This window comes from Lissotriton helveticus, chromosome 2_1 (assembly GCF_964261635.1).
Source record: "Lissotriton helveticus chromosome 2_1, aLisHel1.1, whole genome shotgun sequence".
Taxonomy (NCBI): domain Eukaryota; kingdom Metazoa; phylum Chordata; class Amphibia; order Caudata; family Salamandridae; genus Lissotriton; species Lissotriton helveticus.
Genome location: NC_136059.1, coordinates 1,970,895,005 through 1,970,920,286, shown reverse-complemented (window position 1 = coordinate 1,970,920,286; position 25,282 = coordinate 1,970,895,005). Strand labels below are relative to the sequence as shown.

The 25,282-nt window shown below is 40.0% G+C and overlaps 1 protein-coding gene across 5 annotated transcripts in view; it reads right to left on the bottom strand.

The window, feature by feature from the left end:
* The window catches only part of DCLK2 (doublecortin like kinase 2), a 486,660-nt gene that overhangs the window by 176,938 nt on the left and 284,440 nt on the right, over positions 1-25,282 (bottom strand). For all 5 annotated transcript variants that reach the window (XR_013607189.1, XM_078676909.1, XM_078676911.1 and 2 more), the window contains one exon: positions 21,496-21,593. Coding sequence is in view for 4 of the 5 variants with exons in the window: in XM_078676909.1 (XP_078533035.1) it covers positions 21,496-21,593 (98 nt within the window). In the remaining variant the exon portion in view is untranslated. The remainder of the gene's footprint in view (positions 1-21,495; positions 21,594-25,282) is intronic.

Sequence of the window (25,282 nt, the reverse complement as noted above, 5' to 3'; positions counted from 1 at the left end):
GGCTAAACTAGAGGGCAGAATGTTCTAACAAAAAAAATCAAAGCCTTATGGGAGCATGAGGGGATTGGAATCCCCTCAGGCTCCCTGAAGCCTTTGTTCACAGCCAGAGCTGTGAACAAAGAAACATTGGAATGTTGGAGCTCCAGGCTTATACCAGCCATTATAAGCCCGGAGCGCTCCATTGTTTTCAATGGAGCTCCCAACATTCCAATGTTCTAATGTGGAATAAAAACTAACATTTGCCAAGAACCACCAGAGAACCGAGAACTTCAAATGACACTAACCCAAAAATGATGCAACATGTCTGGACTGAAGAAACCTCTTTTTTTTTTTCAGTTTAGTAAAGTTTTATTTTGTATAAGAGAATAAAGTACAACATAAGATAACAGTATGACAAAAATCTGAACCAATATGAGAGAACAATGGGAGATAAATTGATAGGAAAGAATGGTTCGGGTAAAATATGAAAAGAAAGAGAATAGAAGAAAAAGAGAAAGAGAAGTCAAGAAAAGAGAAAAGAGGGGGAAAGAGAAAGAAGGAGGGAAGGTTAGGGAGGGGGACAAGAGGATAAGAAGGTAGCGAAAGGTAGCCAAGTAAGGTCAGATTTAATTTTTAAAGTGACAGAAGAAGAAGAAGCAATTGCAATTCTGTGCTCATCACAAATGAAATTCCACCATGTACGCACAGACAATTTGGTATTATCCTTCCAACATGACAAAATTACTTTAAAAGCAGTTGCAATGAAAATATCAAATAATTTAGCATTATAAGAATGTAAATCTAAAACATCAGATAAGGAACCTAGAAAAACGTGCAGCGTAGAGAATGGTTCAGATAAATGAAAAACACGCATGCAATAACCCCAAACTGAGCTCCAAAAAGTAAGAACAGAGGGGCAATCAAACAGGAGGTGTTTGAGCGTGCCAGGATGAGATGAACATGACCAGCAGAGGGGGGAGGATGAAGGGGAGAATTTGGTTATGCTTACCGGGGTAATAAGAGCTCTATGGTATAGAAAAAAAAGTGATTGAGTAATACGAGCTGAAATCGAAGTCTTAAACAACTTACACCATAAACGATCCCAAACATCAACAGATAACGAGAAGGATAAATCAGTTTCCCAAACAGTTTCAATAATGGTTTTAGGTCTAAGACCAACAGTATCTAATAACAGTTTATAAATTAGAGCAGCTTTAGGAATTTGTTGAGTAAACAAAGGATATAGGGGAGAGGTAGGAGTAAGGGAAGGAAGGGTATCAAAAGGAGGAAGGGTAGGCAAATGAGATAAAATGGCAGAAGTAATAATGTCATATTCTTTGTGAAAATGTACAGGTAAATCAAACATGGTTTGCATTACAGAAAATGGAAGAATGGAGGAATTAGAGAAAAATTGGTATAATATATATGAAGAAACCTCTTTTGACACTGGGAAAAACACAAGTCTGCAAAGCCTTCCAATAAGACAGCCCATGAAGGCAACCTATGCTTGTGGAGCCCTGGTTGCATTCAACTCTGGCAAGAGAACCAACCACAGGAGGTCACACAACAACATCCAGAGGTATTGCACCTAGCATATTCATTTGAAAGGTGGTTTTTTCAAACTGGATTTTTTGTTTTCAAGATTGTTTCTTCTGAAGGTTCCTAGCCTAATTAATAGCATGGACTTTTCTCTGGACACAACCTGCACATTTGACTCACTTGGCGGATTTATTTCTCCGTCCAACACATATTGATGAAATTTTTTACAAACTTGGCTATACCAGGCATAATAGTAGCCCAGTGGACATTGTGGGCTACCCTTGCTTAATAATGGCCCATCACTGGCATACAGTGTGTGTTCCTGGCAACAATCTGTCCACCCCCTGGCTTTATCATAGCTCGAGCTATGAAATATTGGGGATGATCTCTTTTACATTCTGGTTATACCTGACATGAGAGAGAGACGCAGCCAAGTGGGTTTTTATGGTAGCATTCTTGGTGACATTCTGGCTACCCCGGCATAATAATGGCAATCTTGGCATGTTGTGGGCACTCATGGCTACCCTTCGCAAAAAAAGTGACTGTTCCCTGACATATTGAAGGCATTCTTGGTAACATGCTGGCTATCCCAGGCTTATTAGTGGCCGTCTTATGATATATTGTGGTTGTTTAGACAGTTGTGGCTATATGCAGCACAATGTTGGCACAGGCACAGTGAAGCTCATCCTCTTCTAACTGTGGCCATTCTTGACATAACTCCGGCCATCCCTGGTACAATTTATTTAATCTATGTTTTCAGAGATTTTTTTAAATATATTAGGTTGATAAATCATTACCTTTTAAGAACTTGCCCTGGATTTCGTATTCTTTTGAAACAATTATTCTTTAAGTTGTTGACCCATGCCTCCTCTAAGATTAAGCTTTTAACTTGTTGGATCTTATTTTGAGCTGCTTCTTTATGAAGGAACACAAAAAAAGTATGACAGAGTCAATGAGACGGCATGGGCAAAATGCTATTCATGAAAATAAAACTAAATACATTGATGCATAGCTGCAGTGGTGTGACTGATAACATAAACCAGTGACAAAATAAGCCTCCGTTACATATTCCTCTCATCACAAGCCGTGCTGTATCTGTATATATTAATGCTCAAAGGAGGAATCACAGCTACTGAAGAGTCCTTTCTCCCAACAATGCCTTCAAAATTACACAAAAATGGATCCTTAATTTCCTGTTATGCTTTCTGCCATGCAATGCATTATTAATGTCAGCACAGGATAAAATGGAAAATGTTTAGAGCTATCAAATATTCTTGTATTCTAGCCTCATGCGAAATTAAAAAAAACGTGCATTGGAAAAAGCAACAGAATTGCCTTTAATGAACCAATGGATGTAAATATAGGCAACTGCACGTGCTATTTGTAGCCATTGCATACATAGAAACGGGTTACCACTTTAATACCTGACCTACTGGCTTTGCCAGTGCTGGGGAAAAAGTAGCAAAAAGGGGATTGCTTTCAGTATAGAACGCTTAAAGGACATAAATACAACATGATGACTGAATGTACTTTTCTGATAATGTCCTGTCTTACCTTCCAGTGTAAGCACTTCTGAGAAGACCGAATGATGCACCAATAAGTCAATAGCATGAGGCGAGAGAGCGATACTCATCTGGGTGGAGCCGAAGCACACAAGGAATAGATTAAAGAATTAGCAACTATAATCAGCAGACAGTTTGGCTGACAAGCCAGACCTATATAGGAGCAACCTTTATAAATACAGGGTTTATCTCTGGAACAAGAGCAGTCTGTCGATACAAAAAGTAATTGGTTGCTTAGAATGTTAAATTAGACTAAACAATCTAAATAAAATTGAAAACGAATTATGTGGCCGCAGACTGCATGGTTCATCTAGGGTACTAGCAGTTGGGTCCTACTTTAGGGCTGCCATTGTTCGAGAGTAGGAAGCTCTGGAAACTGGACATCCGTACCAGTACTTCAAGATTAAGAGAACGCCGACAACTAATAAACACATATTTGGATCATCTCAAATCATGATCCCAACCGGATCTTAAACAATAGTCTTGCATGGAGACTGTGGACACGGTTACTGGCTTTACTCAATGGACAGCACATAGCTGAAATATATCCTTTTAATAAGTCCAGTCACAAATGAAACAAAGTGGGCCAGGAAGAAGCACTGGGCGCAGAGTCCGACTGTGACACAGAACAATTCCAGTAATTACACCCTCCTGCCAACGAGGTTACAGGAGCAGTGGAATGGGCTTTTAAAAAAACTTTTTTTAGAGTGGCATAAAATTCTAACAAAGACCTGAGGACTTGTAAACCAGAGGGCGGGACTCGCATGATACTGCTCAATTTCTGACAGAATACTCGATCAACTGACTTTAAACAAGCACTCACTGGCCCAATAGTTTTGTCCATTTATTTATGGAAAGGTGTTTTGTGTTGCATGCTTTTGTCGGATGAAGAAAGACGTAGGAAAGATGGGGAGGGACTTTGAGTAGGATTTGTGGTGGAAGCAAAATGCACTCCGTGGAGGGAATGATGAAAGACAGTGGAAAAAGCATGTCATGATATTGTTTTATTTAGTGTGTTTGCTTATAGACCTTTCAATAATGATATGTTTGTTGACATACAGCTGTGCACATTTGTTTAATGTAGCTGCTTATATAATATATTTACTGTAAAATCTTTTTCAAATCTTTTTCATAAAGCTGAAAGTCCCCAGTGGTGTCTATGCGATTTCCTGCTTCTCACTTTATCATTCTGACCAGCTCGGTATATTTTTCTGTGCAGCAGACCGGTGTCATGAGTTGATTCCAACAACAGATGGTCTTCATGATTTTGTTGGCTTCATACTAAAAGAGTACTAGACTCTGTTGGGCACCAGGGGTTCACATTAACATTGGTGAACATGGTCATCACAGCACCATGACACTGCTAATGGTTGGAGGAAGCAGATTAGTTGTCGTGGCATAAAGGAATGTGTACCTACATTCAAAAGGAGAGAAACTTCTTGCTTTCTCTCCCCATGTAAATCAATGTAGTTCATTATGACTGGGCCCCTGCATGTCCTGAATGTATGTTGTGAAAATAAGTAGTGCTTGGATACAAGAGAAGTATAGTACCCATGCTTGCGGTCATCCCTGTATGAACAAAGCCCCTGTGTTGTATGGTGGCCCATAGGATTTAGTGGTAGTCAGTTGTTGTCTCTGCTTTTCCTACCTATCCCATTTGCCGCTCCTTTACATCGTCTGTCACTACAGAATCCATTGTCAAGCTAAGTGTATGTGCTTGGATGGAAAACACATTGACTTGAATACAGCAGTAAGATTGTTTTGTTGTTCTTTTTTCTGGGCAAAGCAAGTACAAGCAGGTTAGCCCGTGGCATGAGAGAAGCAACACTTGAACAAAGATTTCATCCAAGAGCATGATCAAAGCTACACATCTCAAAGATAAGCGTCTACCTGCGCTTCCATATATCCTGTTTCCTGTCCTGCTGAAGAAGACAAAATCAAATTACAGTATCTGGTTATACACAGTTTACCCGTTTCCAATCCAGATCTTGAGAATTATAGCTCGCATGGTATCTTGTAGACCTGGATCTGTGACACACCCGAGAGAAATGAACTTTTAATTGATTGGTTCTCTCTAAATGCTTGGGGAAGCATTGGAGTCTGAGTGGCCAGATAGCAGGAACCAAGCAGCTCCTGTCCGAGATAGAAGCAGCCATTTAGTTCTTAATCAGTGTCGAATTTTTAATAGAACGTAAGCTGGAACCACAGGCAGAAACTTTGGTTTTCTTCCTTTAAGGGTAGGAGATATACACCATGAATGAGGAGGAAATCGATCTGTTGTACCCTTGGGAAAAGGATTCAGACTGCATAGTCAACCAAGATGTACATGAAGTATTAAACCAACTCTCCTCCCTAAATTTACAGAATATCTGTTTGACAGAAGCGTATGTACATATACGTCCTTGTTTTGCAACTGAATTACTAATTTCAAGCAGTCAGCCCTCTGGGGTATTCAAGCATAGCATTTCAAATACACCTCGCTATTACATATATTCAAGCATGAAATAATTCTTTGCTAATAGTTGGTCCAAGCAAATTCGGGTATTGTGGTTCCATCAAGTTCATTACAAGTCCCTCGACACCAGGATGAGCATGATCAGTGTTTGTGAGCTGCATGAAAATTTAACAAGTCATGTGTTGAGGACGAATCACATTTCTGTGCCACAAAGTTATATAATGTTTGCAGGTTACCTTTGTGAACACTCGCGTGTGGAGCAGCAATTTTAGGAGGGGATGCAAGATTGTTAAATATTAGGACATTTGTTGTCATCTTTTGTTAACAATTCCATTATGGTTGATTTTTATATTTTAAAAACAAGGAACATGTGTATCTTGTATAGCAATATCGCTACGTGAGCCTTAAAAAACAATGACAACTGCCCTGCCCTACTACAGGAGCGATACTATTATCGACTATGGTATTCGATGAATGACTGACTGAATTTAAAGCAGTTTGTACAATTATCACCCTTCTACCTGAAAGCCTGAGAAAAGTTCTCTCTGGCTTGGACAGATTTGTGGGATAAGGGAAAAGTCAACTTTCCTTCAGATTCTCCAGATGAACATATAGAATATGTGGAACAAATATGTGTATATTGATGCTGCTTGCACTATACATACTTGGAAACCTGTCGAACCTTGCCTTTAAAGCCTTACAATTTTACAGCATGCGGTGTCATTTTAATAATATGAATTACCAAACCTATTTTAAGTGGAAAATTATTAACTGAATTCTCACTATAATGTGTCAAAACACGAAACTAAGTGTGTTGGAGCATTTTATAACTTCACGGACAATGGAGTGGAAGATTAGAGTCAACACATTAGCTAGGTGAATTCACATCACAGTACGTTGGTGTGAGAGGCATCAGATTACACTATTTTCAGGTCTGTGACATTACACCAGTGAGTGATACAAAAGTACCATTGCCACATCCTCATACTGAAATGAAAAGAAATTCATGTTTCCCTTCTAAAACAGTGCAGACATGTTTGAAACTTTACAGGCATCAGGAGAAGATTGGTCATAATTCCAAGTGGACCTAGGCTATCATATGAGACATTCAACTTTGGTTAGAGTGTGTTAGATGCCTCTTTTGAATCATAAGATCGAATGGTCTTTTTGAAAGGTGGTGCGAAACCATTCAAAATCTTTGGTGTTTTACTGGTGAAGGAATGTTTTAGTGTGGAGAATTTTTCTTAAAACTTGGTTTACTCAAATATCACCATTGCATGACCTCTCAAGACGTTATAAATGATGAAGAAGAAGTAAAAATGATGCTTGTTAAAAAAAAAACCTGAAGTGGCAAATTCACTACGGAGAATTGTGATAGCACATCCAAGATCTGAAAGCAATTATGACATTTTAATGATCTATTCTTTCACATTGTTTTAATAGTCTTTATAACTGCAGAACATAATAAGCTGTCCAGGGAAAAAGAATACTAAACAAAAAGTTCTGACAAAGTAATGGGACAGACTCTGAATTTTAAAAGCCTTCAGAATAATTACTTCTTGCAATACGGTGCGTCAATGTGTTCTCATCAATCTCCTCATATTTAGAGCATGTTCTATCTGGATTGCTGGACAGATTGTTTTCGTCTCTCACAACATATGGGCTTTGTGTCGTGGACCCCACAACTCATGCTCCCATCTCCCTTTTTTTGTAATGACAGAATAACTGTCCCTCTGCATGCTGGTTCTCAATCCAGATGTTGTTGCTCTATTAAGCAGCCTTTGGTTTTCCAATATATGTATGAGGAATACATGCTAACAGCTGGCAGAACTCCCTACTTCTTTTTCTCACACATTACAATGACATTTACGGATGTACATCATCTTTTCCAAATTGCAATTAATAGGAATCTGCAGGGTCCTTGTTAGTCTATTCTGTTTGAAAAAGTAAACTGTGTCTTTAAACTTCATTGGGAACAAGCACCACACCACTATAGTGGTGAACTTAAGTACGGTAAAATCCGAGATCAGGTTCAATTGAGAGTCCATGCAGATAGTGTACATTGCACTAGTTTATTTATTACACAAAATAGTTTTACAAGATTTAATTTTTTTCTCCTCAAAGGATTAGAATTCTTCTTAATTAGTTAATTAAACTGGTTAAACCATGAGATCATGAAGGTCCGCCCCACCACCCCGAATCTTTGCTCATACTTGTTCTTTTTCAATTCATAATTTGTTCTGAGTCCAGTCGTAATATAGCTGTACAACTATGCAAAAATCTATTTTAACATATAACTGCCAGATGACATTTTCTAAAATAAAGAGAACGTTCTATAAGCTAATTTTGAGTAAAGTGTTGGAATGAGCAGTCATTTAAGTAAATATAAGGTATTTTGTGTGAATAACATCCTAAGGTATATTTAATAATAAAACTATGTTGAGAAATTCTGCAATTAGATCTTGCCTCCTTTCATGATCAAAACGTATCTATTTATGTATGTTGACAATAAAGAGATTGCAAGACGTATTGCTAATAGCCTCATTAAATTTAGCAGAAAACGTTCTTTCTAGTAGATTGAGGCCGAAAGTTCCCCCTGTGCTTGTGACTTTTCTTTGATAGTCAAACAGTTTTAAAAAAAAATTTTTTTAAACAAAACATCATTGCTCCAGGCAAGACAATGTCTGCCAATCAAACAACAAAGTCAGCAGGTTAAATTGTAAGCTTGCCTGTTGTTTAATGTTGCATTGATGTTGGGGAATATTAGTATAAACAGATAATTCACCCATAATTACTAGGAAGTGTATTAGATTAATCATGGGTGTTGCAACTTTCACATATTTGAATAATTACTGCATAAACAGCATGAACAATACACTTCGATTAAAAGAACTCCAAGCATAGCGTTATTGTGAATGAAGCAGATGGCTAGGAGGCTTATCTAAACTCCTGAATCTATTTGATTATATATAACATGTCAAAACAAGATGATGGTTTTATTTAAGAAAAGAGCTCTAATTTTCAAAGCGACCACAGCCTGTTGGACAATGAAAGATCGCCACTTACCGTTACAGCGTGCATCGGTTACCAATGTCTTTACGTTGTATAATCCCATTAATTTCAATGCCATTTTACGTCTTTTCTCACTAAAAGTCTTGATAGATTAATCTGCTCTCTTCATTGCCCTCTCCTCCTGACCCTTCCATCTTCTTCACAATCTTTAAAGATACAGATTTCACTTACTGCTTTATATTTGCACACCAGTTGTGGGATACCAATTGGAAAAAATATCCATTTGCTGACATCAACAAATGAATGTATTAATTTGAAGGCTCAGATTTCAGTTGTTGGTCTTTGCCAGGAAGAAGCCAGTTTCATACAGGGCGTTGTGCCCATTCTCTTCTTAAACTCACAAAGGGATACTATCAGCAGCTAGGAGAGCCCTATCCAGGTCGTGTCACAAAATATAGCTAGACTGGAACTCTACAAACAGCAATATTAGAACTTAATCTAGTGCCCTTTTAAAAAGTCTGATAAAAAAAATCCCTCAAACCTCACCGACACAGCGCAGATGCAATAATACCAACTACGACGCTGGTTAACGTCTCCCACTTGCACACAATGGGCGACCAGAAAGCTTACTCCCTTTGAGACTTTAGTCCGCAATTTTGAGGGCTCGAGAGGAATGAACTCCCACACCTACAAACTGCTACAACACTCACTTAAATCTCAACCCCACACTTATAAAAAACAATGGAATACGGACTTTAGTGAGGAGATTCCCCCAGATGGCTGGGACCGGCTATGGCGGGACATTCCCAAAAATGTATCAAAGCATTCCACAACACAAATCGGCCTACAAGCTCATGACATGATGGTATTTTACCCCCACCCAACATATAGTCTGAGCTTTTGCCCAACCTGTTGGAGATGCCAGGGCGATAGAGGCAACCTCTTCCACATCTGGTGGTCTTGCCCCAACCGGACGTTATTCTGGAAAGAAATCCTTAGCCACATCAAAGATACAGTTGGATTCCCTATCCCTAGCTCACCGAACGCTCACCAACTTCAAGGCATCAGACCTTCAACACTGGTAGCCATGACCCACTCGGACTGGCGTTTAATATCACATATGTTAGGGACAGTACGACAATCCATTGCTCTCTACTGGAAGAAATCTGACCCCTCCCCTATTGCCACTTGATTTCTACACTCATGGCAAGTCTTATCCTTGGACTTGCTCACCGCCAGAATCAACCAAATAGACACCAAATTTAGCTGCACCTGGCAGCCACTAATCCAGCACTTCTCCCAGATAAAGCATTCTCCCCTGGTTTCCTCTCGCCTGAGAGCCTTACAGCTCTTTGATGACCCCTCATGCCTTATCCAAGCGGTGTGCACCAGACCTTTCCTACTCAGTCAGACCCGAACGGGGCTGCCCACCCCCCCCTCTAAAAAGGCTTTAACCATGCTCCACAGTGATCACCTGAACACATTGTTTCCTCCAGTGTTTTCCCTCCCTGAGTTCTGTCTTCCTCTCCCCTGTTCGGAAGCGGAGTTCTACTTTCACCATTCCCAAGCCTCGCTAATAACAATGCGTTGCTTTTGCCTCAGGAGCGCAATATTATACAGATATACACGCACCCTAGTCATGTTCATGACGCACTGGGGCTTACTCTATAAACTCCCCACACCATCTGTCACTAACTCATGGAGACTCCTCTCCTACAATAATCTTCATCCTTATTTTAAACTAAAGAAATAGTGCATTGCTCTGCCTATCTTGTTTCCCCACTCCTTCTTGGTACACATTTTAGCTTTGATATCTGTACAGAACATTATCTGCATACTAGATTACTTGGGATGTAATTTACCTTATGTTATTTTTTCGATTTCCTCTGTACAATTTATATTCAATTGAGTTGAAACAGGAAAAAAAAAGTCTGATCAGAACTGCAGCAGATCAGCCGTCTTCCCCTATTCGATGACCCTAAATCTTCCAATAGTTAGACATTTTTTTTTTTTATAGATTCTGGAGATCCTTGCTGTGCCCTAGGTAAATGAGATGGCATTAAATTCACTCCTACACAGTTGCCATTTTGGTAAGGAATGCTGTGTCATGGAAAGGAAAATCAAACATTTTATTAGAAGGCAAGCAATGTTATGAAGCGGAGGCTTATCCTGCTTCTATTGTTCTGGGGACGACACCAGTTTAGCATGGGCTTGCTAAAAAATGTGATGTTCATTTTTTTTAACCTAAGTGCAACTGTCACTGAATAATCTTTTAATAGCTACATTTCATTTCCGCATAGGTGACATACAGAGGTTAAATGGAAACAGTAGTAGTAGTTAATGACATTTCCATTTTCTTAACCAAGTTCTTCATAACTAAATGAATAGTTGCTTTCCTCTTGTTCACGAAATAAATGTGCAAACTTTCATGACGTTTAGCTAACAACTCAAGCAAAATAAGTAATCTGCAACACACACACGTATTACTCCTGGATACTTGTCAGTTCGTCTAAGCAAAATAACCCTTCTCTCTACTTACAGCTGGTGGGTGATGGACTAAGATAACACATTTTTTTAAAGTAGAAAACATTTAGGACAAATTCTATAAGAATGCAAAGCACACGGATTTTACTATTTCTCCTAATACTGTACGGTTTTCCAATGTGGACATACTCTCTTGCAAGAACATTAGCTTAATATTTCATCATTCTATTGTCCTGCAGAAGACCCCCTCAAAATTGTCAGCATTAAAATACTTTTGATATTATATTTTTTTTATAGGCCACAGTTCGTATTAAAATCTTATCTACCTTTATTAAAATATATACCGAAAAGAACATATTTTGTTTTTTGGTACCTGGCAATTGGCCACGGTGATATGTTTTCAATATGTTTAAACACACTTCATTCTTTCTCATGTTCTTTTAGCTTAATTTCCAAGGGAGTTAATGTTAGCACATGAATATTTCAATATGTAACAATGCAATAATAAAAAGATACATTTTATTTTTGCGCAAAATCTACACTAACAATGTTCTATCGCCAAGTTTGTGGCTGCACTATTCAGAATGATTCATACTGCAGATTTAATTTCAGCTTTAAAATTGAGCAACAAATCACTGCAATGAAAGCACTCGAAGATTTTAAGGCATAATTCTCTTGAATTATTTATTTTTATAAGATGAGTTACTCCAGTTTTTAAGCCAGAAGCAAGGTGGCCAGCAAATGCCATGGAACTCAGTCACGTAGAGAAGCACTTTTGCATATTTTTTATACAGAATGATATTAATAACATGCTTTGCCTCGGTATCACAATGTTTTGACCAAATGCATTTTGTTGTGTCCTGAATCAAATTATATTTTTTTTACGGCGAACATGCGGCAGATAAAGTTGGCTTAAACTCTTCTTGGGCTATTTTAGTATCATTACATTTTGTGGTGAGAAATACAACGAAACCCCCAGCTTCTAGGTAGTTGGTCAAAGACATGGAAATAGCGAATATTATCCTATAAGGAAAGAAACCTGAAACATGGCAATTGCACTGAATCACACCATGATTTAAAAAGCTTTACTGAAACATGAATTCAACATCCTGAAGAAAAGTCACAGAACAAGCTTAGGGTCTCCAAAGGCGAGCTCATGCGGCAGATTTTCACCTAGATAGAACATTGCCAATATCATTTTCACTCTCTCTAGCAGAATTGCACTCTTCGATATCTCTGTGGAGTAACAATTATCCCCAGCATGACAAACATTTGATGTGTTGCTCCACACGACATCCACCCACAGAGCAAGTCTGCTGTTCTCTTCAATGAGACAAGCAAAGTTGGCAGGACACTGGCTGTGTAATGGGGGCATGTTCAGGGGACTTGCAGGATCCATAAATCTCAAGGATACTTCTTGGCACTCAATGTGAGAGATGTGCTGCATGCATTAGTGTAGCCTGAAGGCTCTGTATTAATGGAACTCACAATTCCCAGGCCTTCATTAATATTAATGGAGAGCACTGTACGATAGTAAACTGCTAAACAGAGGGCATTATGCTTCTAGGAGACATTTAAAGGAACATGGCTGGTATTTAGCAGGTAGCGGTTTATGTCAGAGGTCCTCCTATTGGTCCAGTTTGCCTTTCAGCGACATAGCTGTCAGAGCACTGCAGTAGATTGCAAAAAACAAAAAGGCTGCAAGTGGACGCACAGCATCACGCTAATTCTGCCTGCAGCATGGTAATCCTTGACAAGTTTACCAATTTACAGAATGGATGTAGCCAACCAATAAACCACATAATTCTATTGGTGGAGCATTGCATGTATAAGTCCAAATCCTTATAGTATATACAAAATCAATGTTCGTTCAAATATCTGGAAGAGTGATCCAATCAGCACTGAGCTTAGAGGGTCATTACATACTAGATTGAGAAGCTTGTACAAGAAATAAATAGTTAGTTGGAGAAACAAGACTATAAAAACCGGCATTTAATTTAAGGCCCGCTGATTCTCAAACGTTGCACACTTGGGTAATGTTTTCTTTCTCAAAACCGTTCATTCAAATACATATATTTATTAGTTTAATCACAAAATCCTTAAACACAATATCCAAAGAGTCCGCTATATGTTTACTTTGCGACTTCACTATAATTTCCACTATAAAATTGTATTCAACAATTTCCTCATTGACATGAGATCTTGGAAACACTATCTAGTCTAATGTGGTGCATTTTTTATTCACTTGCATGCTACATGCACCGACTATTTTACCTTGATAGTAGAAACAGCTGCAAGCTTGCTTTCTTAAGCCGAGTCACAGAAAGGAAAGTTAGTGGGTTAAAAATAACGGGCATGTACGATCGTTTATGTTAAGCACTTCTACCCATCCCGGAGCTGAAACCAGGGCATCCTCAACCCACACAAACCCCCATTGTGGCACATAGACACACTTTTTCTGCACTGGTCGTGGCCTATTCTAACTTAATCACAGCAAAGAAAGAGGAGCTGCTGAAGAGTAGTTACCACATCGCATGACAGACCATTTCCTTGCAGTCAGCAATATGTCGTTTTGCTTTCCAGAAATGCAGTCCTAGGAATAACGAGGATGAATGCATCTCGTACGTGAAACTTGGCATGTATACATTTGTCCAAAATGTGAGGTGCGCTCTTGCAGAAGATGTGCAGCTGAAGGTTATTGTGTGTGATAGAGCACCATGTTATTCTGAAACATTGTAGGGGTGCATCATAATCACCGATAGTCAGCACCCGCATATTTAGAGGACTGTATTAATGTGAAATCATTAGAAGTACAATACTAAAACCACATATGTTAGCATGTTTAGAAATTTAACCATGTAGATCATAGTGAGGATTAATCGGAAATGTGTTTGAAATGGTATAAGATGTATTAGTTCATGTGTAAAGCAACGCATTAGAATTAAACGCGCACCATATTAAAGTTTGTACGTGTAGGTTTGCTTTTCCATGTAGAGAAAAGCATGTAGTAGATGAACGTAAAAAACAATGCTTATAACGTGATATTAGAAAATGTGTGTTTAAATGTACGAAGGCCTGATAGCATACAAGTACAAGAAGTAGCCTATTTGTGATTTCTTATGTTAGCCAAAAGTTGTAGGCCCGAAATGTATTTTCCTTGGGGAGGCTTCTTTTTCTTTAGTTAAAAGCAGACAGTGAAACTTGTGTGCGTGCAAGATAGAGTTGTTTACGAGTTTCCAGTTGCAGGTGCAAGGACACATGTCTTGTTAGGCAGAATAACCCTTTTGTGTTAGGAATAAGGATGGTAGGAACAGGCGGCTTGGGAGTCAACTGGATTGCAGATAGTATGTTTTAAGAAAAGATAGTGTCTGGAACTCAAGGTCAACCCAACGGTTCTTGGATGAAGTCAGAGTTTCAATGGAAAAATACAGAAGGAGGACCTGCCTGAAGGGGTGTGCGAAGGGCGTGCCCTACTGTTTTGGGATTTTGTATTAGGGACAGTGCCCCGAGGGAAGAGATTCAGAATAGGAGCAGAAAGGAGCAAGGAGGGAAGCAAGAAGGAGCATCTTAGAACGAGCTCTGTAGCCTTGGCTACTTACCTTTGCAAAGTGAATGTACTCCTGAGGAAGGCTTCACTGCTGACACCTTTTCTTCTTTCCTGGGAATGATGCTATGTAGGGATGCCACTTTAGTGTTAGTGTAGGGACAGATTATTAATCTTTCTTTCTTTAGGTCAATGCAGTCATCTCTTCAAGCAGGGACTGCCATGGTCTGCCTCATGCTTTTGGAGATCACTTTGATCATTATATTGAGTCATCAGAGGCTCTTGCGTAGGATTAGGTTTGTATTAGTGCCCTTTTACCTTCTTAACCTCTTGCTGAGGTGCTTGTATATTCAATTGTTTCTGGCTTTGTAATAAATCTTTAAACTCATTACGGTAGTCAGTAGTTTCTTGGAGTAGATTGATTTGGTCGATGTTAAATTATCTTTGTAAAGAGTTTCTCCCTTCTACACTTATTAGCAGACAAGAAAGGTCCGGAAAAGAGGATTCGACAATTGGTAAAATAAGGTTAAAAATTCAGATAAGAATCCAGCGTCATCATGTGCAAACCTTTTGCCAGTAGGGATTTTCACGGCGCTCATCTTCTTAGTCCTTTATATGTTTCCTTTTTGTTTTCAACCTCGTCATGTTATTGGGAGACCACTGCTGTACTGTTTATGGGTTGGACAGAGACCATCGGCAGGGAAGTACTGGAGAAGCATGAAAAATATATGTACAGCCCAAAACTATTAATGTGCCAGTATGTGGGTATTCACAAACATTTTGCAAGGCCATTTCCACCATGGAAATATTCAAAAGGTTATTCCTAAAAATAGGTTGAAATAATTTGATTATCTGAGGGAGGAGTAGATGTAGTCATTCCCTCAACATTTTTGAGGCTGTGCATCGGAAGAAGCTCCACCACACGGAAAAATGTTAGCCCTCAGGGAAAAATATTAAGCTAAATGTTTAAATATGCAGTTCTGCCTGAGCTGAGGGAGAGCAGCTTTTATCACTGAGAGGATGCTAAAAGATGCAAAAAGGCATCAGTTTGGTTGCAGACGTAAGTCAAAGGTCATATAGAATTCCCTCTTAATGCAGCATCAAGTAAAGAGGTTGGTTGCCGGACCGGTGACCAACAAGCTTTGGCAGAGGTAAGCCGTGCTGAAAGTACCTTCGACAACTGGTGGCCCACGGGAACGCAGTAGCTGCCTGTAACTTCATGTGACTGGACTGTTCCCATGGGGAACAGGGTCAAGACTGATTTGCATATGGCTGGGTTTAAGCTGGAATAGCATGGGAAGCAAAAAACTATGGATTTAGGCCCAGATCTCTGTACTGTAGTGAATGTTTGATATTGCTCAGCCTTCTGTCCATCAATAGTTTTTTTGCATTTGTAACTTTGTGGAAAGCAGGACTACAGTTTCTACAATGCAATAGACAATCTGGTATTGGGGCGATTCCTCAGATGGCCCGATGGCCAGCGATACTTCAGATCCGTAGCGTTGTTTTACCTTCAGGTTGCTGGGGACTAGTGCCACGAGTCCAGGATAGTCTGAGGGTGCTTCAGGCTTCCACAGGGGTCTCTCTGGCTGGGGGGTGGGGGGGGCGGAGCAAGAGATAGCCTAGTAAGAGCATTGCCATAGGTGCAGGGTATCTCTTTTTTGCTTTGGGCAAGTCTTGTTGTTGGTCTGGTTTGCTGATGCAGGGCTCTTCTTCTGTCTTCTGTGATGCAGGTTGTTCAATCAATCAATCATGGACATTTGTATAGCGCGCTACTCACCCGGAAGGGTCTCAAAGCGCTGGGGGGGGGGGGGGGGGAGGGGTACGTTACTGCTCGAAGAGCCAGGTCTTGAGGAGCTTCCTGAAGGAGAGATGATCCTGGGTCAGCCGGAGGTGGATCAGGAGGGAGTTCCATGTCTTGGCTGCCAGGTAGGAGAAGGATCTTCCCCCGGCGGTGGCTTTGCGGATGCGTGGTGCGAGGGCGAGGCTGGTCGATCGTAGCTGGCGGGTGGGCGCGTAGAAGGTCAGGCGGTTGTTGAGGTACTTGGGGCCCAGGTCGTGGAGGGCCTTGTGTGCGTGGGTGAGGAGCCTGAACATGATTCTCTTGCTGACTGGGAGCCAGTGCAGGTCTCTCAGGTGGTCGGAGATGTGGCTGTGTTAGGGGATGTCCAGGACGTGTCGTGCAGAGGCGTTCTGGATGCGCTGGAGTCTTTTCTGTAGTTTGGCTGTGGTTCCGGCGTAGAGGGTGTTTCCGTAGTCCAGTCGGCTGGTGACGAGTGCCTGGGTGACCGTCTTCCTGGTTTCGGTGGGGATCCATCGGAAGATCTTACGGAGCATGCGCAGGGTGTTGAAGCAAGATGACGAGACGGCGTTGACTTGTCTGGTCATCGAGAGGGAGGAGTCCAGGATGAAGCCCAGGTTGCGTGCATGGTCCGTTGGTTTGGGGGGGGTGCCCAGGGTAGGGGGCCACCAGGAGTCGTCCCAGGCGGAGGGCGATCATCCCAGGATGAGGACTTCCGTCTTGTCGGAGTTCAGTTTCAGGCGGCTGTTTTTCATCCATTCGGCGACGACCTTCATCCCTTCAGAACGGAGGTTCTGGTGACAGGGGGGTCCCTTAAATCCTAGATTTAGGGGCGTCCATCCCTTCAGAACAGAGGTTTTGGTGACAGGGGGGTCCCTTAAATCCTAGATTTAGGGGCGTTAGGAGCCAATGAGCAGTTAGTCCCTACAGCTAGTCCACCCCTGAAGTGACTATATATGGGGGTTTGGGTCACCCTTTATTCTGTCACTCAAAGATGGCAGAAATCAATTATTAATGTACAGACCAGGCTGCTAACCCTGCAGGTGTGGCTAGCCTCCTGTGGGTGTACTCGTCCTTGCAGTACTAATTTCCCGCCAGCCTTGGTGTAAATGTGCCTGGGAGTCAGCCCTGATGAATATCTGAGACGGTGCAGTCTTTGAAAATCACCGCCGCACTTCACTAGCTTGCCTGGGAGGAGAGGGGTGTGACCTCCTTCCTTCCTAAACCTTTGTTCCCGACTCCTGGGAGTGATCACACTGCCTGGCGGAGGTCAGAATCCTGCCTTGGCCACATTTTGGGAGAGAGCACAGGCACTAGGTTCTGGGCAGCAGACTCCAGTGCACCATCAGCATTTGTAGCAAAAAGTGGGGGAGTGACCCTACAAAAAGGGCACTTTCCTACACTGTGTTTGAACATACATACAATGCAAAGTACACTTTAGCCTTTCCTAGTTCATTAATAAGTGGTTTGCCTCCCTATGTGGCCAAACTCCTAAAAGAAGATAATATTGGCTTCATTTAAACCAACTTTACATTTAAAACAAACTGCATATATACATGAACAGCACCCATAATACGGTGTGTAAAGTTGCTTCAAATTATCCATAGTGTCTCACTGTCAGAATTTTCTATGTTGGTGAACTCTGTGAAATATGTCAATCTGTGTGCCCCTTGGTTGATGCAAAATTGTAGTCTTAATTCTATGTTTGTAGATTGTCCGGTTTTTGGTTTTCAGAATGTGGTCACACTAATTAATTTGTGAGGTCAAAATCATCATCCGTTTTGGAACATTGATAATGTCGCTCACCACACAATACATCGCTTTCTCTGGGTATTCTCACCCACCTACATTTAGATGTGAACATTTTTCTCAAAGTTCAGTTTTAAAGGCAAACACTTTGTTCTAATCAGTAAGTAAAAAAAGTCACACTGTAAAGGTGGGTCATTTGTTTCCTAGCACAAAATATTTTAATCTAATTTCACAAGATATAACTCTGCTAAAATCTTATGAACCACAAAAAATTCATGTGTTCCAATTTTCAAGAGAAACAAAACTTCAATCCAACTCTGTAAACATAGATTTTAGGAACAATTAGCACTCAGTTACGACAAACTTCAATAAAGTATGAAAAATATAACTTTAATGAAAATATGTGTACAAGAGCAGGAAAGCGAGCGGATGACAAGTCACTTTGAGTAAGACAAGCTTTACCACAAAATTGAATTAGCAGGAATATATTGTATTTTTATAGCATTCTGAGATCTTTACAAAAGCCACTTAAGTGAAAGAATATTTAAAAATAGACCACTGGGCAGACCAATATAAAATTTGGCAGAACAAACATGATTGGATGTATCTACATTTGCAATAGTAATTGATTCATTTACATGTTCACATGTTTTACTGGATTTATAGAACAACTAGGAGATCAAACTCAAACATTTTCAATTCTAATTTACTTTTGAGAAATTTGGTCTTTTGTCTATCTAGCCCGATCCGATAAATCCCAGACAAACCAAATAAAGATTATTCACTGAAAAACAACTCTTAATTCATTTGAAATAAAATACTTTACGAACATTCATTGTTAAAGTCTGAAAGTGTGACCATAGTACATACAGTGAACAAACTCCAAATAATATCACTAAAGGTACCAATATTAAAAAAGAGGTATATATAAAAAGGGTGAGGCGTTCTAATCTTTCTTTGTATAAGTGAACATATTTATTGACGAGACCAAATGGTGAAGGAGTTTTGTAATATTTTGACCAATAGCCAATGTTGTCCTTTAGGTTCTTTGTGATTTAGAAGGAAAAACAACCAGAGGAAAACCATACTGATGAATCTTGACTAAGCACTTTCTATAAACATTTTGAAATACAAGGCATTTACCAAGTTGTTAAAATCAAGCTAAATAATAGGTTTAATTTCTACCATTTTTCCTCAAGTTTACTTTTCAATGGATCACAAACCTCCTTTTCCCTCTCTACTTTTTTTTAAGGTACTACACATCTGAAACACTTTCCTTTTCCTCCTCCCACTTATGTGGCTCTACACCTGTGTTTCCGCCTGCCATTGGCCTTGGTTGTTTACTTTCCAGAGTTCCTCCTTCAAGACGACCTTCTCACCCTCTTTCCCTCTCCATCCATCACTCCTATAACAGATCCTCACTTCAGTTCCTGTTTTAGGAAAATGTGTCTCAGAATTATTATTTTGTTTTACTTAGTGAGTGACGTACCAACCCTATCCTGAAGACTCATAGGAGAATATCTACGTGAAGGGTTCAGTAGATAGAACTTAAAGAATCACATCCTGTATCTAGTCTCCAGGCAAATTTCCATCTTCCATTCGAGATGACCAGCCTTACATTTACATAACGAGCTAAAACCTCTACAAATATCCTATTAATTAAAATAAAAAGTAAAGGTTTGTTTGAAGTAAAAAAAAGAAAGCTTGCATGTAATCTCAAACTACTCTACTACTGCGTGTACAAACAACTTATTCACTATTAGCACTTGACTCTGTAGTGACTGAAATTGCCACATACACATCTTTCTTCTGTAAAACTCAGAAGCAGAACTACAATGGTCATATGAATAATTAATATACATTTTTACTAACTGAATACATATAGATGTCAAAAAGGGCATCTTTTTCCAACTATAATTCTCAATATAGAATACATACAGTAGAACATATTTCAAAATAAGTATTTTTGAAGCCTATTTTGTGTATTGAAACTTAGATGAACATAAATACAGTCTCATTATTGTAAATAACGTTTGGCCTTTCGATTATTGCAAGATCAAATTCAGTTAATAAGAAGCCAGTAACAAGGGTTACAGCAATCTAAAAGGTGAAGGCCACAAACACCTCTTTACACAAGTTTTCAGTAACAATATAAATATAGTGACTAGAAAATATGGTGTTATCCATGTGGATTGCTCAGTTAACTCCTTTTATAACCAAATCAGAGGAGGCTCAGAAACTAGAACAAACCCCCAATTCTTATATTCGCCGGTAATCTCACTGAGATGGACATATTCTATTTACAGTCTTTCTGCAATTATTAAGCATTGGCAAAGCCAAAGGTCAGATTTGGCAAGTTGGTGAGATGGATACAGTTTAAATAAATTACTGCAACCATGCACCACAAAAATAAATGGATAATAAAAGTGTGGCACATCCTAAACAAGGTTGCCATATGTTTACAGTAGAAGCTTTAGATTTAAAAAATAAATTCACCCATCACAAACATTTTTCGTGGACCAGTATGGCTGCTTCCAAGCAGGCAGGTATATGTACATCAGAGAAAAATATTGTTCTTCGCAACAAGAAAGGCTGAAGACTAGAAAAAAGCAACTGGCATAGTAAATAATTAACCCACCAGCCAATGAAAAGAATTGTAATTTTTTAGGTGGGTGAGCAATTGCGATTATGCATGAAGAGGGCTGACAAAAATCCCCCGTATAGATGTATAAAATGTGTGCATTTTTATTTACACTTTTTTATTTCATGAGTTTGTTACGTAGCTAAAGCGGTCTCAATGCCTGACCTAAGAACGACACAAATACACTGTGGGAAAAGGTGCGAGAAAAAGTGAGGCTTCCATTTTCCATAAATGAAACTTTTACAAAGTCTCTTTTACTAAAAAACAAAAATTAACTCATTGGATTGTAAAACAACCCAGCAGTGACCAGACTGTCAATAACAATTCACTCAATTTCCCGGGAGACATTTGAGTAATCAGCTGAACAGAAATTGTAATATCATCCACTTAACCACGGATATACACTACACAAATTATTGCAAATAAAATGCCCATGCCAAAGAAAACGGGGATTCTGGTCTCTTACCCATTACATTTTTAAATCCACATATATAATCGTCACATTGGACAAGCTCTTCAAAACAGTCTTACAGCTACTCCTGGGACTTCATCTCTAAATAGGTCTCAAAGTTTTGACCCTGCATTAAGATACAGCCTAAGACAAAATGGACCAAGAGTAACTCACCTTAAAACAATTCTCGAACAGCAACAAAGCACATGCATGTTTCAATAATTCTAGAATCTGGATATCATTGAAGTGAAACACATAGAAGTGGTCAGATGCCTTACCTTGAGTCCACGGAAGCTGCCTGGACTAGTCGGCGAGGAGCTGGAAGATTTGGTGGACTTCGGTGTGGACAGCTGACTGCTCGGTGTACCACCATTGACTAAATGGAGCAATAAAGAAAGACAAAGGGTCGGAACCACGTTGATTTATTCTACGAACAATAATTCTCACCATAAACCGGAATCCCAAAGCCCTCCACCCTCTTGGCATTTTAAATTTTAGTTTAAGATTTCGTCTTTTATCTGTTTCAGGAAGATGAATGAAAACCCAATCTTGTAGGGATCTGTTCAACACCTGCTGGATTAATAAGAATGCCACATGGTCTCAATTCTTAGTACTAGTGTTTTTCACTCTGTACTAATGTTCTTCACTCGAATTTTGTAACTAAAGAGACGTATCTCACATTTGCCCATGCGTGTATGAACCAGTAACACACTTCTCATTCATAGGGGCAACCGGTTATGATAGAACCACAACAAAGTTCATATGGTATTTAGACCCCAGTGCAAACTCCATAGTTTACAGCTGATCATTAAAAAAATAAAGTGACTAAAATAGAATAAATTTGCTTTTTAGATTAAAAAAAAGGATTTGTTCTGAAGTGGAAACTGCGCAGGCTGCTTTTATTCTCCATGACAACCACCCACAGCATGCCTTTTTCAGAGATGTTGAAAATAGCTATGATGCCACATTATGACAGGATCCATAACAACAAGCAAAACAACCCTGAGCGCAAATGCCTACTCCAACACAAACTGCTTGTTTATGCTCCTAATTTGTTTTTTTTAATTGCAAACCTGATGGAAGCCATCAGACTCCATGTGCTGTGGGTGGAACATCTCCGCTAGTCCCATGGGCATGATAGGTAGTGGGGAGGCTGAGGCGAAGGGAAACACTGCTTCATTGCCTGCCTTACGAATAACTGTTGCTCACAAACACTGAAGGCAAACCCACACAGAGCGGGGGTGAAGCCGAGCAATGGATCGTTTTAAGTCAATTTACAGATACACACCAGAGGAGGTGTTATATTTGGTTCTTTTAGAATCATCACAGCAGATATGTATATTAAACAGTTAAAGGTTTAAACAAAGGGGCAGCCATTAACCTGTATCCTGGGCTCTTTTTGGGCAAAGTCTCTTGGATTACACATGAATTAGGAATCCTCACCCAAAGGCTGGAAAAAGGACTTCTCTTACAAAGAGCAAGATATCCGGCCAATGTGTGATTAGGTCCTATGCGGTATTACGCAAACGGGCCCTTTGACATTTTTGCTTCATGTAAACATGCACCCCTCTTTCCAAACTAGCGTACGAGTACACACATCACAGCTGAGTGTGGGTTTTGAATAAAAGGATTCTTAATCCCCTCGAAGAGTATTACATCTAGATGGGATGGTCTCACAAGTCAGTGTGTGAGGCGGTTTGTTGGCTGTTTGTAGGCCTGTTTTATGGGCTGGTTTGTACCGTTTATTTACCAGATTTTAAAACAAAAACTGCCTGCAGCAAGATAAAATTCCATAGCTTGCAAAATACTTATTCAACACTTGTTCGCAAATTCAAAACTGCTCCTGTTTGCAAACATAGGCCACTCTTTTTATTAGCTTTCCAATACACTAAGGAGGGGCCATTTTTATTTGAGTGCCTGGACCTATTTTCTGTCCCAGTCCAACCCCGAGTACTGCCCCCAACTGTTTATTCTTTACCACGCTACCTACTCAAGAATCTCACAACTTGAGGGGACCCATACTGACATACTCTTCAGGGGGAGAATAATGGAATCAAAGATGCCAAATTAGTGTTCAGCTTAAAAGCCTGGTGCGAAGTTGTTGACAGAACATCATCATCAGAAGTTGGATCCGCACACTAAAGTTGCGGATATCTAAGAGAGGAGTCCAGACATCACATTTATACACATCTCTAGCGGGAAGGATCCTGTGGATACTGGACTCAGGTTTCACACACAAGCTGAATACAATACCACTTTTTTCTTCAAACTTACAATTTATTAACACATACATCAGTACTTCTCCGAGATGTAGGTGAGCTCTTGTTTGGGTAGCCCAATGCTCCATTTATATACACACCACAGATATCATACATTTGTTTTTTACACAATATGCTTTTTTCAGAATAATCTGTGCTAGGAACGGGCTTATATAGGTGTACTGGTATTATATACAGTTGTGCTGCCATCAATGTTACATTAGTAAAGTCATAGGGAATGCGAAAAATCCAAGCATCATACACAAAGAACAAATGTAGCAAATTAGCCACGTCCCTTCAGCAGGAGAGTGGTAAAGAGTAGCATGTAGTGCATGATGGAGCGCACTGTCGCAAATGTATTACTAAACCATGGTGTAGTAGTGCACGGTCATTAACAGACAGCACATTTTGGGTTGAAATAGCCACTCTGTTTGTAAAGACATGCAGCCGTACTGATAAGACTATTTAGTGCACAAGCAATATGTGGAAATTGGGTTGAAGCAAATAATTATCCGGTGCTGATCACCAAGAAAAGTGTATTGATTTGCTTTGATCCTATTAAAATCTTTGTTTCCATCGCAATTCAGAATTGCAAAAAAAGTGTCCCCTGTGTGCTTTCATAATGGCGGATATATTTTGAAATATTTATAAAGTTCATTTGCAGGTATTTTAAGGGTATAGCATAGAACTATCTATCCCATCTTAACTGCTCTGCTTTCATTCCGCAGTTATCCCCATTGCTTCTGTGTGGAGGATGGAGGAACACAGGTTTTTTTTAAAGCAACAACAGTGTGCAATAAACACGGTTTTGCTCTCCCACTGTCCGCCAGCTGAAAGGTTCCAGCATACCAGTCTTAATACAAATAAAGGTGACAAGATTCGAAATGAAGAGCCATGTGAGTGGGCATGTGACATGCCCACATACCCATCCTCCTGGGATTCCTCGCCTCTACCCAACACCAATATCAAGTAAGTCATGGGCCCTAAATCCGGCACGTAAAATAGCTACCCTGCCCCACAGAAGTTGGGAACAGACCATTATAAATTGCATGCAGTGGGCCCCTTACCACCTTGGAAACCGGTGTAACTGAACCTGCTGCACTTATATACTATATACCCGCCACCCATGACAGTGTTTGTGATGCATGGTCCAGGAGTTGCCATTGCATGTGGTAGAGGAGATATTTACTGTTAGGGGGTCATGAAAAAAGACAGTCTATGCTGTACTCAGAAAATCTAACTATTGTCATGTTAATTGCTATGAGTAGGTTTCGCTGTTAGTATGCGATTTACGTTGTTGCGATTGTTGGTGGTCAAGCTGTCTAAGTTTACATCCCAAAACACTTTGCCAGCTGAATTGTAAGATTATTGTCTCTATTTAGAAGGTGGATATTCGTAACACTAACCTGATCAGACAGCTTTGTTATGGTAAAAACTAATTGTATTAGATTCTAACTCTCTGCAGTATCGGAGTGCTGTAAATAGCAGATGCTGCAATCACCCTGCTCAGTGCCACTCATTAAGTGTTAAGCAGTTGAGGGTTGGCAGCATCAATCTTATTAAGCCTGAAACTGTATTTACAATGCTTTTAAAGTAACAACTTGTTGTAGCGCAATGTTGAAGAGCCTGCCTGCTGGAGTCCCTCTAGGTATTACGTTTTGGGGCTTTTTACTGTATAGCATGGGCCCTTTGCCCCGCCCCCTCCCCCCCCCCAATCCCGGGTCTCCTACTAAAACCAGGTGACCTGTGCTTTGGTCTCTACCCATCTCTTACCTACTCTTAGTTCTCTCCAGAGGCAGCCGTTCCA